General features: G+C 42.0%; 1 protein-coding gene across 8 annotated transcripts in view; it reads left to right on the top strand.

Annotated features, from left to right (window-relative positions):
• The window catches only part of CFAP61 (cilia and flagella associated protein 61), a 282,171-nt gene that overhangs the window by 125,661 nt on the left and 137,797 nt on the right, over positions 1–18,713 (top strand). For 4 of the 8 annotated variants that reach the window (XM_058684747.1, XM_058684745.1, XM_058684751.1 and 1 more), the window contains 3 exons: positions 384–461; positions 6,149–6,355; positions 9,118–9,252. In XM_058684747.1, coding sequence (XP_058540730.1) covers positions 384–461; positions 6,149–6,355; positions 9,118–9,252 — 420 coding nt within the window. Of the gene's footprint in view, positions 1–383; positions 462–6,148; positions 6,356–9,117; positions 9,253–18,035; positions 18,341–18,713 lie in introns of those variants that run through there. The other 4 variants (XM_058684750.1, XR_009248788.1, XM_058684746.1 and 1 more) reach the window with 4 other exon arrangements.

The raw sequence follows: 18,713 nt of genomic DNA, 5'->3' as shown, positions 1-18,713 counted from the left end.
TTGGGGTCCTCAGGGAATAGGGGTCCTGGGATCACAATATTTGAGAACCACTAATGCAGAGGTAAGGAAAACAGATTCCAGGTCAAAGGGACTGTGGTTTGAATCACAGATCCAGCCCTTACTAACTGGAAATCTCAGCATGTTACTCAGCCCCCCAAGCCTTATTTTCTGGTAAGTGAAATAGAGAAAATGATAATATTCATAGGAGTGAGGGTTCAATGAACACGGGGAGGACATTTAACTTAGTACATGGTCCAAAGGTAGGTACTGATGGATGTTGGCTCTGACCGTCATTGTTGTTAGTTACGGCCGACTACTGACTGCTTACACAAACCTTGATGGTTATATTTTAAGGGCCTTAAAATATATGCTTATCTTTTCAGGATGGAACACCACTGAAAGCATTTGTAGCTGAAGTTGCAGAACAAATAGTCGGCATTGCAGTGATCAGAGATGAAATGGTAAATTGCAAAATAGACATTGATTTCTTGGATTGTGCCTTTTTATATCATGAATTAGCACACAATACCTCTTTTTCATTTTTGTTTATTTAATATGAATGCCTCTTTTTTTTAAGGATTTCATCATCTGCTTGGTTGATTTTCAGTTTCCCATTTTTTCAGTTTAAACTATTTAAAATATTACAGAGAATATATGAAAAATTCACATTTTGTAAATTCATATAACCAGGGTGCCTGGGTGGTTCAATTGGTTGAGCGTTCTGACTCTTGATTTCAGTTCAGGTCCCGATCCCAGGGTTGTGGGACCAACCCCCACATCGGGCTCTTCCCCGAGCATGGAATCTGCTTGAGATTCTCTCTCTGGGTCCCTCTGCCCTTCTCCTCTACTCATGCTCTCTCTCTCTCTCAAATAAAAAATTAAAAAATTTAAAAAAATTTCAAATAACCTTCCACCAGGACCACCACCACCAAAAAATCAAAACAAAACAAAAAACAAACAAACAAAAAAGTCCCAGTGCTCCCCAAAGAATTACTACTGTTAATAGTTAGGCATTTATTCTTTCCTACATTCTTGCTTGCACATAATTAATTACATGCACTGTGTGTGTGTGTGTGTGTGTGTGTGTGTGTGTGTGTATGGTCAATTGGACAAGTAATTTTTTTTTTCCTAGTGCACAGCCAATTCTTCCGAAGTATTTATTGCTGAGTAGTTCATTATTTTCCTGCTGACTTAAAATGTCACCTTTACATGATTCCATATGCCTGTGTCTATTTTTAAACCCTCTTTTCTGTTCTGTGGATTTACTTGTTGATATCTCTTGTATTATTATGTGCTTTGGTATCTGATAGGGGAGTCTTCTCTCATTTGTCTTTTTTTCTAAATTCTCTTGGTTTTAATTAGATATGTCCTTTTCCAGATAAGCCTTGTAATACTTACTATATGAACTTATTTGCACCTTTGTGGTTTTTGTAGAACAATATAGGCAGAATCAACAATTAAAATATTGAGACTTTCTCAGGGCATCTGGGTGGCTCAGTTGGTTAAGCGTCCTACTTTGGCTCAGGTCATGATCTAGTGGTTCGTGAGTTTGAGCCCCAAGTCAGGCTGTATGCTGACAGCTCAGAGACTGCAGCCTGCTTCTGATTCTGTGTCTCTGGCTCTCTCTGCCCTTTCCCTGCTTGTTCTCTCTGCCTCTGTCTTTGTCTCTCTCTCAAAAAATAAATAAACATTTAAAAAAATTTAATAAATAAATAATGAAATATTGAGACTTTCTAGGAACATGGCTTTCTGTATTGGTGGTGGTGGTGTTGAATTATTTCGGGTTCTTCAGTAAAGTTTTGTGGCTTTTCACGTACAGCTTTCTTGTGCCAGATACTTTGCCCCTGTAGGTTTACTCTCTGCTCTGTTCTGTTTACTTTCTGACTCTAATTGGATTTGGCCAAAGGGGAACCCTGATGAGAGGAAGGGAGGAGAGTGAGATTGGGATGCCCTCAGCTGGCTGGTCTCTCCACTGAGTTTTCTGAGCTTTTCAAGGTGGCCTTTTCTCCAGCACCCTCTCATTTTGGATTCCAGTAACTAGCACCTCCCATGCCACCCACCTAAGGTGGTGTTAGCTTGCAGTTGCTGCTACACTGTCCCCTACTGGTTTCCCTACCCCCTGCCCCCTCCTTGTAAGTAGTCTTTTTGCTTTAACCCACCTCCAGTTATCCTAATTTGAACATACCATCTGTTTCCTGCTGAGACCCTGACTGATACAGTCCTGAACATTTATGATTTGTTTCTACTTGTTTTATATTTTTCTGGGTATTGGAGTGCCTGGGTGGCTCAGTCGGTTAAGCCTTGGACTTAGGCTCACAGTTTGTGAGTTCGAGCCCCGGGTCAGTCTCTGTGCTGACAACTTAGAGCCTGGAGCCTACTTCAGATTCTGTGTCTCCTTCTCTCTCTGTCCCTCCCCCACTTGTGCTCTGTCTCTCTCTGTCTCTCAAAAATAAATAAATGTAAAAAAAATTATATTTTTCTGGGTATTATAAAGAGACACTTTTTTTTTCATTGTTCTAAGTGTTTATTTTGGTATGTGGGAACAATAGTACTTTTTGTCTTGTGATCTTATATATCCAGCCACCTTTTTGAAGTCTCTTTAGCTCTGAGAGTTTTCAGTTGAATCTCTTTTCTGGCACAGTGTCACTTCTTCCACATTGTCTTGACCAAAGCAGTTATAGGGCATGCTCAGATTCTAGGGATGGAGAAAGTGACTCCACCTCTTGATGCTGAGAGTGTGGCAAGGTCAGTCTGCCAAAGAGCATGCAGGATGCAAGTTAATCTTGTGGCCATCTTTGGAAAATAGCCTTATTTTTAAAATATTTATGTCTTATTTCTTTTTCCAGTTTTGTTATATGTTTAGAATAACATTGAATAGTAATGTTTATAATGGATACTTTTGTGGTGTTCTTAGTTTTAATGGGAATGATTCTGTATTTTCCTCCATTTAGTGTAATATTTGCTGCAGGTTTCTGGGAGGCATCCTTTATCAAGCTATAAGGAAATTCTCTTCTATTTCTAGTTTACTAAAAGTTTTTATTATGAATGAGTGTTGAATTTTATCATCAAATATGTTTTGGCATTTATTGAGATGACCATACGGCTTTATTCCATTAACCATTAATGTATCTTACACTATACTTGTTCTTTGGTTTATTTCTCTTTTTGATTCAATGTATCTTTGAGTGATTTTTAAAAATTTTTGTTAATGTTTATTTTTGAGAGACAGAGACAGAGACAGAGTGTGGGTGGGGGAGGGGCAGACAGAGGGGGAGACAGAGAATCTGAAGCAGGGTCCAAGCTCCAAGCTGTCAGCCTAGAGCCGAACGCAGGGCTCAGACTCACAAACCATGAGATCATGACCTGAGCTGAAGTTGGATGCTTAACCCACTGAGCCACCCAGGCGCCCCTTGAGTGATTTTTTTAGAAAGGGTGATAGGTGGTAGGGTCTCTGAGTGCATGCATATACAAGAAGTTTTTATTTTGTTCTCACCCTTTAATACTCATCAGGCTGTATATGGAATTTTTATGCCAATTACCTCTCAACAGATTGTTGACATTTTTACTGTCATGGTTTTCTAGTGTCCAATGTCACTGATAAAATGTAATGTTATATAAATAAATGTACATTTGTTTGCTTTCTGTCTTGAGAATTAGTTTGTTTCTTTTCTATCCCTGAAACTCTGAAATTTTACCAAAAAGTAACTTATGCCTTTTATGACTCATAGGAATATCTTTCCTCTATGATTTCATTATTTTTTCCCTTTTAATTTATTCTCCTCTTCTTGAATTCCTTTTAATTCAAGGATATTGGACCTTTGGAATTGCACCTTCACTGTCTCTTAACTTTCTTCTCATTTCTTTATCTCTTGTACTTCTTTTTTTTTAACTTCCCTTTTTTTTAGTTTATTTACTTATTTTGAGAAAGAGAGAGCGAGAGCACAAGGGTGAGTGGAGGAACAGAGAGAGAGAGGTAGAGAGAGAGAATCCCAAGCAGGCTCCACACCATCAGCACAGAGCCTGATACGGGGCTGGAACTCATGAATCATGAGAGCATGACCTGAGCTGAAACCAAGAGTCGGATGCTTAACCAACTGAGCCACCCAGCCATCCCTTCTCTTGTACTTCTTACTCTTCATTCTAAGAGATTCTCTTGATTTTGTCTTCTGGATTTGTAATTCAGTCTTCAGCCTTGTCCATTCTGTTATGCAGGCCTTCTATTGAAATTGTCATTTGAGGGTTCGTATGTTTAACTTCCAAGTCTTTTTTGTAGCAGCTTGTTTGTTATGTTATATGCAAGGTCCTTCTTGTTATCTCTGAGGACACAATAGAATTTTTTTCTAAAAAAAATTCTCTTCCGTTCCCTGACTGACCTCTGTGTCCCCCTAGAGGAAGTTGTATGTTTCTTTCTTCCGATCTTTTGCATTTGTCAGTTTTCCTTGGAAGTCTGACCATGTCGTACCTGAAAGATTATAACATCAGTGTGGCTGGCTGGCTTCAGTATCCTCGACAGTTGTGCTTCTTGCTTCTCCCCTGCATCTCTCAGTCATGAGGAGAGCTACCCAGCCCTCTGTCAAATTGGGAGGTGGCATCGGTTGTCTGGCTTGCTCTTGTGGCCTTGAATGTAGATGATCCCGGCAGACAGTAGGCCTTTGAGGGGCCCAAGGTAAGAGGGTGTAAGCTAGTGTTAGAAAACTTTGACATGTTTTCTTCCAAGGTGAAGAAAACTATCTTACTTCTGCGTCCCCCATCATGCCACCACCTCATTATTTAATTTTTGTTGTTATTTTAACTGGTTTGGGATGGGAAGAAAATTAGGTGCACATGGTCCATCTGCTGTTTTGAGCCAATAACATCTGTTGGCCCTTTGCTTCTTGTTTTTCAATGATTTCTCAGCCCTACACTTATTACTCATTTTATTTTATAATGAGGGATGCCTCCTTGGTAATTAAAGAAAGGTCTTAGGTGCTAAGGCAGTTGTAGGGTCAGCCCAGATGGAAAGGTCAGGCATTACCAGAATTGCCCTCAGATACCACCACTTCCCTGGTTATCCTGAGCCCCATTTCCTCTGTGCTTTATAGCAGAAGCTTTAAAGACAAAGGACCTTGATAGGCTTGGATACAGACTTCCGTTTTCCTGAATTTTCTAGTGCCAGCTTTGCCAATCACAGAGCAACTCAAGTTCCTTGCATTCTCCAATCCTTCTTTTTGAAAGTATGCTTTTAGGACAGTTCTACTGTGGAAAATAAGAAGAAATATAAGTAGGTGCTTTCCAATCTGCATATAGTTTGATGTTTCATGCATGTCAGGTGTGTTTACTGCTCTTGTCATGAAAGAAAGTCACGCTTGCTCAGAACAGCACCCCACCCCACAGTGTCCACTACTGGGAAGTGAAGCAAGACAGGCTGAATCAGTACACAGTTAGCATGGTTGAGCCCCTGCTTCCCCACCCACAGTGCGGGGGCCAAAGGGTGGTGGTCAGAACTGGACCCATAGAAGTAGGAGCAGAGTGCCCGATATTTTCTTTTATAAGTAAACACTCACTAGTCTTTAAAATTACCTTCCACGATGTAAAAATAAAATACCTCAGAAGCATAAGATGTTTAGGGAATGCCTATGGACGTGGCCTAGACTTGCAGTTTTCCTGTAGATCAGTCTAACCACACGTGCCAGTCGAAGGATGTGACCGGTGAGGTGACATGTTTCCACATTAATAGTGAAGAGAGAATAGTAATGAGTCCAGAGAACATTGGTGGCTGTTGCTTGTCCCACTGCCGAATTTTGTACAGGCTCAGTCAGTCGCACTGACAAGCTTGTCCTGTGCTTGTCCAACACTGGGAAAAAGATGTTGTCCTTTCCCCTGGTCCCTAGCAGAGACTCAAGGCTCTCTGGGTTTTTAGCAGCCACGGCTCTAAGGAACAAATTCCAAAGCTGTGTAGCCATCCTTCAGAGACAAGCCATCAGAACTTTCAGAAGACCTAATTTTCAATTTTAAAAATTTGAACAATCAAAATGAGGTAGTAAATCACTGGAGAGATAAGCACATTTCTTACTACTATACCTAAAGTAATTAAAAATTTTTCTTATCATAAAATGCATGCCACTTGTTTAAAACATCCTTTAATGCCCTTTCCTCACCTCTTGTTTAGGATATAGAGTACATACGATCCCATTACAACATTGAAGATTTCATCTACTTCAGTCACCACCAACGGGAAGAACATGGGCACTTGTATCACTTTGCCCTGAACCCTATTTTTCGGCACTACACCAAGTTTTTTCTGAAGGAGATCCTCCGTTTAAGCTATAAGTCCTGTCTCTACTATCCTGTTTACCCACAATCCAGGGAAGACAAGGTAAAAGAATATCATAATGCACTTTTCCAGCACATTCACGATGTCATTGGTGTTGTGTGCCATATTTTATTCCTTCCTTGCTCAATGGATTTGAATTATAACAGGGCTATGAATTTCAAATGGCCATATTGAGTTTGGCCCTTTTATTACACTATAGAGAAAGTCCAGAAGACTGAATGTCTGAAACACTCACAATCATAATTAGTAGAACAATTTGTTGGCTTTTCCATATTGACAAAGCAGAGACTGGAAAGTCTGCAAAAATGCTCTAAGGGACATGAAAGTCAAATGATTTCTTATGGTGCATTAGTGAAATGCCATAATGATCCTATCATGCTCTTTAAACAAAGAGCATTTTGGTTTGAACTCACAGAACAAATCAGTTCAGTCCTATAAGATTGCTGTGCTATCACGGCATTCCAAATAGGCACTATAACCACCGCCATAAGAGTGTTGGATAAAAAGTGGAGATGTGTGGTGCTGACATAGCCTTTATGTAGTAAATACCTGTATAAGTCTCCCTAGCATGTTATACTTATGAAGACTCATACTTTGTAGTAAGCACTGTCTAGTGTATAAGGTCTAGTGCACAGATAGCAAGCTTTTCTTCCTGTTTCCATCTTGCCTCTACTTATCCCACTCAGTCTTCAGAGCACTTTCCACTAGTTAAATTATGCCTTTTGCCATGAAAGCAGAGGTGTCCATCTTGTTCAAAGCTGCATCCCAGTGCCTAGAAAAGTCACACACATGTACACATGCCTGTCACTGACAGCTGGTCCTCAGCCTGATACAGATTTGAGAAGCGATTAGGTTCAATCACTAGACCATCTAGTTGTCCCATCGTATCCCATTAATGACCAAAAACTTTCTCATGCTCTGCCCAGAATCCTTGATGTGGTCACATTTTTTCTTTGTTACCACAAATGAGCCAAGCAGATTTTTAAAGTAAGCTTATTTATTAAACTTCAAACCAGTCTGAAGCGTATCAGTAAAATTCCCTTAACAATAATTTTGCCAATGCATCTTATTTAACAAAAGCCTTTGGGGGAAGAAAAGAGGGAATGGGGAAGAAGAAAAAACATGGAAGGGATTTTCAGTGAGATGCACAATATGCTCTAGTGATGATCATTTTTCCTACCAAAGTGTGGTGCCGTAGCCATGTGAACGCCCTAGATTTGAACCTCAGGAGATAGAAAGGTAACAATTCTGGAAGATCCTGATCCTCCCCCCAACCCCCCGTTTCTTTTTACTATTCATTTGGCCAGTGGCCAGTGTGGTGACCTTCAGGATGTGATACTAAATTCTTACTTTTTATTCATGATGTTACCTGCATGCGCCCAGTTGGTATGAAAGTCCTTTTGCATCCATAAGAAAAAAAAAATATCTTTGACATTTCATCAAACATTCACATATTTATCTCAATCATATAGAATTTGGAATGTGTTATACAGTGTTTCACATAGGATATAGAAACACATTTGGAGACAGATTTCCTCACAGTCTGCACTTGCAGGTGATTTACACACATACCTTTCTTTAAACACGTGTAAGAAGCTGTACCAGATAAATTAGGAAAGAGTTTCCAAATTCTGCTATAAATTCCCAGTTGACTATAATAAAAGTGAATGTTAGGCTTGCTTTATCAAGATGATTTTCTCCACGCCCTCCTGTGAGGACATGTATTAAGAGCTCCTCCAGGCATAAAATCAGAATTCTGGCTAGGAACTCCTGGGCTCTATTTTTCAGTGTATACAATCAGGGTGTGAAGTTCAATGGTGAAGGATTTTAGAAATCCCTTTTAGAAGCTCTTAGAAATGCCTGGGGGCTGTTTTTCGAACAGCAATAAGTCATATGTAAACCATCTTATTTATTAAACTACACCTAATTTTAGTTCAGTTTTATTTGTTTTGCTTTCCATTTTAAATTCAATAAACATACTAAAATTTTGGATTCACAGTTTAACTCTTGAGGTTTAAATGGTTGAAATACCCTGAGTTAGTTTCACCAGAACCCCTGAGGGGGTTCATAAATGTGAAAGAAATAAAAATCACCGTGTTCAGTTTTCTCTGCCAAGTTTTAAACGTGGGGTAAAATGTATATTTTGACGCATTCTCCTAAAACATGGTTTATCATAGTCTATTTCAGTAAGCATAAATCCAGCTCATAATTTAGAATTAATATAAGTCAAAATAATAGGATCCAATTTCTGCACCCGTACCCCACTTTCTGATTTCATCTTTTTGTTTTAAAACGCTTCTTTTATCAGCAAAGGTCCAGTTGAAGTGGCTGTGACTTTCACAGACAGGAAGATTTCCACATCTGCACTCAGCCTCCTCTCAGATGACATTTTTATCTATGTGCCTTCTTAAAGCAGCTTGTGCCAAACACGCAAAGGTTAACAGGACGCAGATAACACAGCTTAATGGGGTCAAATCAAGCTGATTCATGATCACTATGGAGAAGAGTATCCTCCTGGGGAAAATACTTGTACTGAAAAATCCCATAAACCAAACCACTTGTTTATCTGTCATTCCCACAGAGATAGTAATGTAATTACTCTCGTAATTATCTTCATTAGTGTCAGGCATTATCTACAATTCATTCCTCTGCTCGAAGAGTATGTTTGTTTATTTGCCGACTTTTCCCCCTCCCCGGTTTGGCCGAGTTCAGACTTTTGTGTTTGTAAAGCCGCATGCACGCAGGCGTCTGTGCTGCGCGGCTCTGACATTCTCTCCCCTAAAACAGAGATCGCTGTCTTTCAGTTCCAGAGCTCCTATGCCCACTCCCTGACATCCGCCCTTCATTACTTGGTTCCCGTGCGGCCGCGACGACAGATTGTCTATCCTCTGGAAAATCTTGGCATCAACGCTCCATCAAAGGCGGTCTCCAAGGACGCGGTGGGTAGCCGGGCGGCAGCAGGCATGGAGGCTCTGTGCCAGCTCTCGCGGGCGTGGCAGATGGGGTGGCCGCGCTGTCTTCTCGGGAGCAGGCTGCTTCTTAATTACAGGGAGCCTGGCGCTCATGCCCTTACAGGGGCGCCCTGCGGAGGCTCCCCTGCAGCCCTTTCCCTCAGGTGGTTATTGCACAGAAACCTGACACAGGGGTGGCCTGATCCCTGGATAACAGACCCCACAGGGACACCTTGTGTGCTGTGTCTCAGCACAGGCGGCCTAGGGTCAAACTCCCAGCATATTTCTGTTTCCTTTCTCCTTCCTCAAAAGCAGATTTCCCCTTTCCATTGATGTTTTGTTTAGGCAAAAGTGGGCATTCACAAGTCAGACAAAGCGGACAGAGAAAGTAGAGCTGGCTGAGTTTGAGATGTTTGGGTCCTAAGCTGGGTTTGTTCAACTCCTCTGTGGGGAGTCAGGATGATTAACAGGACCACATTAGCTGCCCTGGGTGGCACAGGCTTAACCTTAAAATGAACAACCCTGGGATGCTTTTTCTACCAAAACAGGAGAAGAAACAAAAATAGAACCTAGATTTCACTTTAAAAATGGAAATGTACATGTGTGTGTACACACGGCCATGTTCTAACTGGAAAAGCATGATTTTGTCAAGTTTACTTCCATATGTAGGCTCGTAGTATTTGTATACACTTCCATTTAAATAAGTTGAAAAAAAATTCCCTTAGTGTGCTGATGTTTGTACATTGTGAGAGAGGAAAGTGGAAGGTTTAAATTCTCCAAAATGTTAGCCAAGGAGTTGCTAGATATGGTGCTCAAATAAACAGCTTGGGCAACCCTGGTGCTGCAGGAAGCACATCATTCTGCTGCCCCTGGCTCCCACTTTGCTGGGTGGGGCGGGGGCGGGGTTCCACCAAGACCCAGCTTTGTGGCACCTGCTGGCTGTACCCAAGGTTGCTTTAGTTCTACATTCATCTCTATATTTGTAAAATAAACAAGAAATTCTAAATTTATATTTGAGTAGAGACTGAAAATCAGTAGCAATTCTTTCCCCTCCTAACTCTCTATGATGGGAAATATCGAGCATATACAAAAGTGGAGAGGACCAGATGAAGCAGGGCTTCTCATTCTGTGGTGCTGACAGACCTTGTCTCCTTTTTTTTTTTTTAATCCATCATAGGCTGATAGTTTTATAAAAGGTGAATTTCTTAAAAATGAATTTAAAACAAAGACAGATAAGATTCAAGTCCAATTATTTTATTATTAGATTTAACAGACACAGAATTACTCTGTCCAATTGCTGTAAAACTGTTGAATGCCTCTCTCAGTCTCTGCACTTACTACATGGGCACCTATCTCAGACCACACGTTGAGTAGCACTGAACTCCCAGATAGTTGGTACTGAACTTCAGAAATTTCCAATTCTTGGCCAATTTTGGATCTCTACCCCCTGCCCCCATCACTTCCCCTTCCTCCTTATCATTTTGAAGCAATTCCCAATATATATATTTCATCCAGGGCCAGCGTGAGTTTTTAGGTAGCAGGGCCCAATGCATTGCAGGGCACCGTCTGTCCACTCTAAAGATAAGAGTGCCCGAGCCGATCTGGAGGATCATTGGGATGGCCACCAGATGGTCTGTTTTGTGGTACAGATCCTGGGATTGGACTCCTTTGGAATGACAGCAAAGACCTACAGATTTGGCACAAAGACAGTGCCTTAGGGTCAGAGAGGGTGGCTTCTTCTATAGCTCAATGAAACACAGCTTCCATAGAGTTGTGCTGATCCCAGGAGAAGGAGCTGCAGGTACCAAGTATAAGGATGAAATTTCTGTGTCGGATCAGGGTAAGGATGAGAGATGCCGCCCTTTTACAGTGACTGCTGACACTCCTTCCAGTATGGAGAGACCATACCACGAGGCCAGGAGAAGCCCTCATAGGGCTCTGGCACCTTGAGCCAGCCCTCTGGTGGCATGAGTTCTGTAGCTGGACCAGGAGGGGAGGAATGCGGAGCTGTCACCTGGTTATCAAGAGCAGTGTTTTTCTGAGTACCAGGAGCTTCTCTCTACCCTCACCCCCAGGAATCTCCAGAGCCTGGAACTCCAAGTAGGGAAAAGGCCAGAAAAAAACATTTTGTTTCATTAAAAATAATCTTATCATGACTTCCCACGTTAGTATGAGTCGCAATTGTTGCTTACATCTAGTGGCCTTTTCTATAGTGATCTTGGCGTGCTATGTACCCACCCCCACAACACAGAGCTGTGGCTCATTTCAAGGCACAGCAGGGGATGGATTGTTCACATCTCTGGTCCAGGAAGGCAGCCACTTACCAGGCAGGTGGAACTGATGCTTGGTACCTGCTTCGCTGGGCTGCATTGTTTATTATACCTCTGAATTTTGACTTCTGAAGAAACACCTTTACTGCTGCTTACTGTACTCCTTCTTAAGAAGGTCTTAGTCAAGATTTAGTTCAGCAAATAAGATTTAGTAAAAGTTTTAGAAATCTTAAAAGTGTGGTGAAAAGATTTTCAAGAGCATAATCCACATGGGATGGGCCTGGACATTTGAAAATTAAAATGTGGAATTATATTATCTTAAATTATTTTTTTCTTTTCAACATTTTCGTTGGATTTAATGTTTTAGGCTGATGACCTGAGACAGGGTGAGCCAAACAGAAATGTTTTAGGAGGAATTTCTATAGAGCCCTAAGAGCATTGTTTTCTTAGCAGAGCAATAGTGTTGCAGCCATTGAACTGAGTGAAACTGAGTGACTCATTACTAGATGAATGCCTTCTATTTTCCCTTTAAGTTTTAACGCCCCCTCTCCCCACCCCCAACCAGCACATGGAGGTTATATAGCTCCCTCACCATGTCCACACATTTCTCTGGCTGGGCACTTGCCTTTCATACCTTTTACCCTACTTAAACCATCTCAGAGTGACCATCCATTCCCTCGCCTTCACCTAGGAAGCCAGTCTTCAAGGGAACAGATCGTTCCAGGCATGAGTAATGGGATAGAAAGTGTTTCATCTCTGTGGGTTGCCAATTTGAATCTGGCACAAGCCAGCAGTGATTGAAATTCATCACTGCGTGGCAGGGAAATATGCCCCCTCCCTACTTCAAGGCCCTGGTGGTTTCTGCCTGGTTTGGAGGATAGGTGACTCTGCCATAATACCTTCCCTATGGCTTTCATTAATTGACAGCCCACCCCATATTGGGTCATAAGAAAGGACCTGGGAAACATACAAATGATTTTCATCCCACATTACAAAGGTACGCCCCGCCAAATTCGTCGTAATATCTCCATAGTCAGCCAGTACAGATTATGGATAAGAGAGAAGATGTTTTTCTGATCAAGACCATGATCATGTGGGATAGGCCTGGAAGACTCATTTCTCAGCTTGAATTGGCCATCTTGGTCAGTGCATGTACATTCTGGGAATTATTGTGGTGGGAGTTTTTTATTAAATGAATCAGCATGGCCCACATATGTGAAAACTATGATTAGGGAAACACTTAAATTTGGCCGAATTAATTGAATGGCCATATTAAGGACTATGGAGCAGTTTGACCCACACTTACTTCAGGGTGGTTCCAGTTTCTTTCCTTTTCTGCTCCTACACAGGGATTCAGAGATGACTGTGACACCTTCCCATCTGGGAACTTACAGGCTAGTGTCAGTATTAACGTGGGATTGCTTGGTCTGATTAAACAAGGATGGGAGAGGGCTGCATTGGTCCCTGGTACTGAGAGCCAGACTCAGAAGGAGTAGCCACAATGGGTTCTGCACAATCACTTGGTAGGGAATGAGTTTGTTCTGAGGCATTGTTTCCTTTCTAAGAGTGGGATTTTAAATGAGTCCTATTTGTGAAATGAAATCCCGGAAAATCTTCCTTGAGCTAAAACAGCTCCTACCCTTGCTTCAGTATCCTAGATTCTCCCTGTCATCCACTTCAGTGTCTCTAATTCTTCATCCTAGTTTATGTGATTCATAGAATTAGAGGGTGAACTCATCTGTCTCTCTCTCTCTCTCTCTCCCTCTCCCCGCCCCCCCCCCCAAATTTTTGGGACTAAACCAAGCCATCATCTTTCAGATGACAGAATCATTTCAGGAATCATACTTTCAGGGCCATCAATGCCTGTTGTTACTTTTTTGTGGGGGTTTATTAGTGATGGTCTGTTTAAATCTTGACTAATGAATTCTTTGAGGCCTCCGTTTTCCCTTTGTCTTTCTACAAAGGAAAATGACAGTTTATTTAAACCCCCATTCTCAGAGCTAAGTGCTGGCTCACTTTTTGCTGGTATGTGATCTCTCAGGAAGATGTCACTCACTGGCATTCAGTTACCCTTGGAATTGTCCCTTTTCATCTCTGCTGTTCTTCCCCAGTCCAGCTATAATTACCATCTGATGGACTGTTACTGGATACTGTTTCACTTGTGCATCTGCTGCCCTAGGAAATTGCATTATTCTCTGAGCACCTGCTAGATTTTCCCCAGCTTGATTGTTCCCCAACCCCCCCCCCCCCCTTCAAACTTGGAAACTTTCGCTGCCCATGGTTAGACTTCCCTTGGTTGTTCTTCTAGTCGGGATGTGTGCATGTGTTTTAAAATCAGCCCAGTAGCATCTCCTTGGTAGAGGTTTCTAAAAATGTGTACCCACGTTTTTCAACATCGTATATGCACTGATCACCTTAATGTGACCATGGCGATATTATCTTGAAATGAAAGTAACCCACTTTACAGCCCATGGGTCAAGTTTGCTTTTTCAAGCCATTTCTCAGCCATTTGTTCTACGAACAGGAGATGTATTTGCTCTTATTTAGGAACTCTTTTCTCTGACATCCTTAGAAAAATTTACATGAGTTCTTTTTTTTTTCTCCAAATAGTACAAGTTCTGTGGTCATTTCCTTCCAATTCTCTGAACACCATCTAGTTTAGTGTTATGTGTAGTATACATGTGTACATAAGAATGACTTCTGTGACATCAGTGATTTATTCTCATAATCCCTTCCTCTTAGAAAAGGTTACAAAATAACAACAGCAACCACTTCTATTGACAGTATAGAGCTCTTACTAAAGGCTTCCCATGAATCATCTCATTTAATGCTCACACTGGCACTTGTAAATAGTCAATTCTACTACCCTCCTCAACATATCTAAAGAAAACAGGCTTGTAGGGAAGGAGGGTAAATGACTTGTCCAAAGACTAATTCATTGGCAAAGCTTCAAATCAAGGCATTTGGATGCCAAATCCCTACCTTCAATCATTACGTGTGTACTCTCTTATCTAAAAAGTAAAGTACTGCTGTCACAACTCATTGTAGGAAAACCAAACCACAGAGAAGGAAGATGGCCTGCCAGAGTCCTTTTGGGATCTCCCAGATCTTTGGCACCAGCTACTTAATCAAAAGGTGACCCACAGATAATTGGCTTACCCCCAGAACAGTTCGGATTTTCCTCTTGGCCGAGTCCTCCACTCTTGAGTCTGATTCGGGGCCAGCCTGACCCCGGCTGGGCTCGGCTGGGAAGGAGCAGACTCATGGGGCCAAGGTGGTATGCCGAGGTCAGTTTTTAGACACCAGCTGATCAGGCTGTCTGCACTTCTCTATCCAGGTTATTGTTGCAAATCTTTTGAAATTATATTGGCAGCTGCCGGGAAAGGAGGGAAAAAAACTAGAATCTCATGCATAGGTTACGTTACAAATCTCTCAATATTCAGTTCCATGCTGCATGTGGCTTCACATTGTTCTGAGAATGTGCTCAAGTAGGGATGCCTGGGTGGCTTAGTTGGTTAAGCGTCCAACTCTTGGTTTCCACTCAGGTTGTGACCTTACATTTCATGAGATCGAGCCCCAGCCCCATGTCATCAGGTCTGCACTGACAATGTGGAGACAACTTAGGCTCTCTCCCTCTCTCTCTTTCTCTGTCTCTCTCAAAATAAATAAACATTTTTAAAAAAAGATTTAAAAAAGAAAGTTCTCAAGTGAATGCCAAGGCTGAGTAACTGAAGGTTTGCTCAGGAGGCCAGGAGTGGAAAGGGTATACACTGGTGGCATAATCGACAAGCCTGGACATTGTTTAGAATTTGGGCTGATAGAATGCCAAAAATGCCAAAAGAAATAACACACCCTTCAGGGTGTGATAAGCTAAGCAGCTGTGAAAAGTAAAGTTACTTCTTGACACCTCAGAATCATCAAAAACCAATCCTACATCCTATACTTATTTTCTGGAATAGATATTGTAGGATAGTCAGCATCTCTCTCCCTTCCATCCTCCCTCTCTCTCTCTTCGACAGCTTTATTGAGATATGAATCGCATATAATATAATACAATCACATATAATACAATTAAATACCATTTAAGTTGTACAATTTATTGGTTTTTAGTATATTCAAACAGTTGGGTAACTATCACCGTCAAATTTCAGAACTTTTTTGTCTCCCCAGCCATTAGTAGTGACTTCTTATCCACCCCTTCCCTGAGCCCTAGACAACTGCTAATTTACTTTCTGTTTCCATGAATTTGCCTACTCTGGACATTTCGTATAAACAGAATTATACAGTGTGGCATTTTGTGACTGTCTTCTTTGACCTACCGTGTTTGTAAGGTTCACCCATTTTATTGCGTGTATCAGTACTTGATTCCTTTTTATTGCTGAATAATACTCTATTATATGCATGTACTGTATTTTATTTATCCATTCATCAGTCAGTGGACATTTGAGTTGTTTCCATCATGTTGTAATGAACATTCCTGCACAGGTTTTTATGTGGCTATTATGTTTTCATTTCTCTTGGGTGTCCATACCTAGGAGCAGGATTGCTGGTTCATTTGGTAACTCTATGTTCAACATTTTGAGGAACTTCTGAACTATTTTCCCAAGTGACTGCACCATTTTGCACTCTCTCATTCTTAGATTAGACCCAGCATTCCTGGTAACAAGTGGTAAAGTGCTGGTCAACTCAAGACCAGGGATGGGCAGTGTACCTAACCATTCTTTCAATTCAGGAGCGGAGCTTTCCCACCAGTCCTGGAGAGCTTCATGCTTGGTTGACTGAACACCCCTAATAGCAGCTTCGGTTATTTTGAAAACAGATTTTTCTAAAATATAATCTCCCCTGATCTTATCTTCCATGCCTGACCCTCTCTGGCTCATCAGCCTCCTGTAGGCCTGCATGCACATTTAGATGAGCTCCAGCAACAGGAAAAAAAAAAAAAAGCCCATCCAAACCACAGGAGTGAAATACAGGACTTCCTGGTTTTTAAGCTACCAGCATGTCCTTTGTTTGAGTCCACCTTTACTAGTGTCACTGCTTTTAAAACAGCTCCCAACAGGAAAAAAAAATCCTGAGGCTTTCCTGAATATTGATCGGGTTCTTGCCACAACCAAATAGGAAGAAAAAAAAATGCATCCTGTTCCCCGCAGAGCCAGAGTAATGAATGCCGCTGAGGTCCAGAAAGGCCTCAGGATATATCAGCTGCCTGCACTGCTGTGCCGAGCTGGGAAGGGCTAGGGCCAAGCAAGGCTCCTGGGTGGACCTGAGCTCCCGGGGCGGGAACTGGCCTTCACAGCTAAGTGGCTTCTTTAGAATCCGCCTTTAGGGAGGAAAGGCATGGCTGCACCAACAGGAGGCTTTGCTTTGTGTATTTTAAAGTAGCTGGGGATATAAAATGACAAAGGGCACAATTAGAGCTACAGATGCTGACTAGGAAGTTACATCTTTTCCTCTTGATTGAAAAAAAGTTCCTCGTTACAACAGCAGTGCATATTTCTGATAGAGATTTTAGGAAAAATCAATAGAAAGAGAAAATCCATAAAAGCTGCAATAATCTATCTATAGATTACCTTTGTTAATATTTTGGTGTTCTTACTTTGGTATTCTTTTCTGTGGAAAAAAATACATGCAATTAAACATGATGTTTTGAAACATACTTTTTCACTTACTATGTTATGAGTGTCTTTGCACATTACTAAGTATTCTAAAGTGTCCTTTCAATGGTTGCACATGTCCTATGAGCAGCCACCCCTAGCCACCCCTAGCCACCCGTGAGTACTTTCTGTGCCGGGCTCTGTGTTACACGCTTGCATGGATTGCCTCATCGCGTTCTCCCAGAAGCTGGGCATCATTTTCTCCATTTTGCGGTGGGGGAAACTGAGGTTAGGAGAGGTATGGTTATGTAACAGAGCATTAAGCCCAGCAGGACTTGTGGGAATAATGATGAAGCCACTTGATTTCTGTCTTCCGTCACTCTGTAAGTATGCTCACTGTGGCCGGCTTCTCCCCAGTACCCAGGTGGAAAGTGGGCAAATCACCCTGTGATTTTTCTGTTTACTTTTAGGTAATTAAAGTTGTGTGAGTCACTCTAAATCATAAAACATCTTCGTTCCACGAAAGGTCCAGTTTCATTTCATGTAATAATCAAAACTCAATTTTCATCTGAAGATTAGAGTTCTTCCTCCCCCTGCTGAAGCCTGTAGCTGGGGAAGGAGGGCAGGGAGGACCTTTTTTCTCTAACTTACTATGCCCCCGACTTATGTAGCACCTATTTAGCTTATTATAGTTAAGGGTGTGTGTGTGTGTGTGTGTGTGTGTGTGTGTGTGTGTGTGTGTGTGTTTAAACCTGTTAGTTTCTTGTTATTTAACTATATTCCCGGTCCTTGTGAAACTGGGGCAGGGCAGGGAGGAGCAGCTAGGGGAGCAGGCAGGTCTGGACTTGACTGCTACTGTCATAGGATGGCTCCTGCTCTGCTGACCAGCCTCCTCTTTTTGTGGCAGGTGCTTGGTTTCCTCAGAGATTCCTGTCACTGAGGGCATCCTGCCTGCTTTCCATAGCACAAGGTAATGCACCCTCCCAGCTCTGCGCCCTGGGTCTTCATTTCCCCCAGAGGCGGCCCTATAGGAAGAACCTACAATAAAACTCACACCTGTGGTCAACAGACAGCCACTGTGGGCCACCTTCCTGTCCATCACCCAGCAGCAGCTGGCCTGCCTATTGCATCCTTCACATTTCTTGGGCAGAAATCACACACCAGTCCACTGAGTCCATTAATGGTGGCAACTCATGTGAGGGTCTCTGAGGGCCCCAAACCTTTAGTGGAGACTTAAAGTGAAAGAAGAGACCATCTCCATGTGTCTTCTTTGGGGTGGAGTGACATGCGACCAAGAGCATATCAACGTTTCTCAGTGAGGAAATCTCCAGAAAAATCCTCTCTTATACCTGTTCTTCTTGCCCTTTGATATCTTCATTGTGAATGAGGCATTTAAAAGTCATTTAACCAGTGCTTGCCCACCTGCTCTGACATTTTTCACAAGAGGAGCTTCTTTGGAACGTAGCATCCATTGTCTTCATGGCTCTGACGTCCTGTGTGACATAACTTACCCGAGGCCAGACAGCTGCTAGGCTGAGGCTTTGGGACTACAGCATCCTGGTGCCAGATCGCAAGATTCACCACT

This window comes from Neofelis nebulosa, chromosome 9 (genome assembly GCF_028018385.1).
Source record: "Neofelis nebulosa isolate mNeoNeb1 chromosome 9, mNeoNeb1.pri, whole genome shotgun sequence".
Classification (NCBI taxonomy): domain Eukaryota; kingdom Metazoa; phylum Chordata; class Mammalia; order Carnivora; family Felidae; genus Neofelis; species Neofelis nebulosa.
The sequence above is the reverse complement of the archived record's forward strand: the minus strand, read 5'-3'. Positions and strand labels throughout refer to the sequence as shown.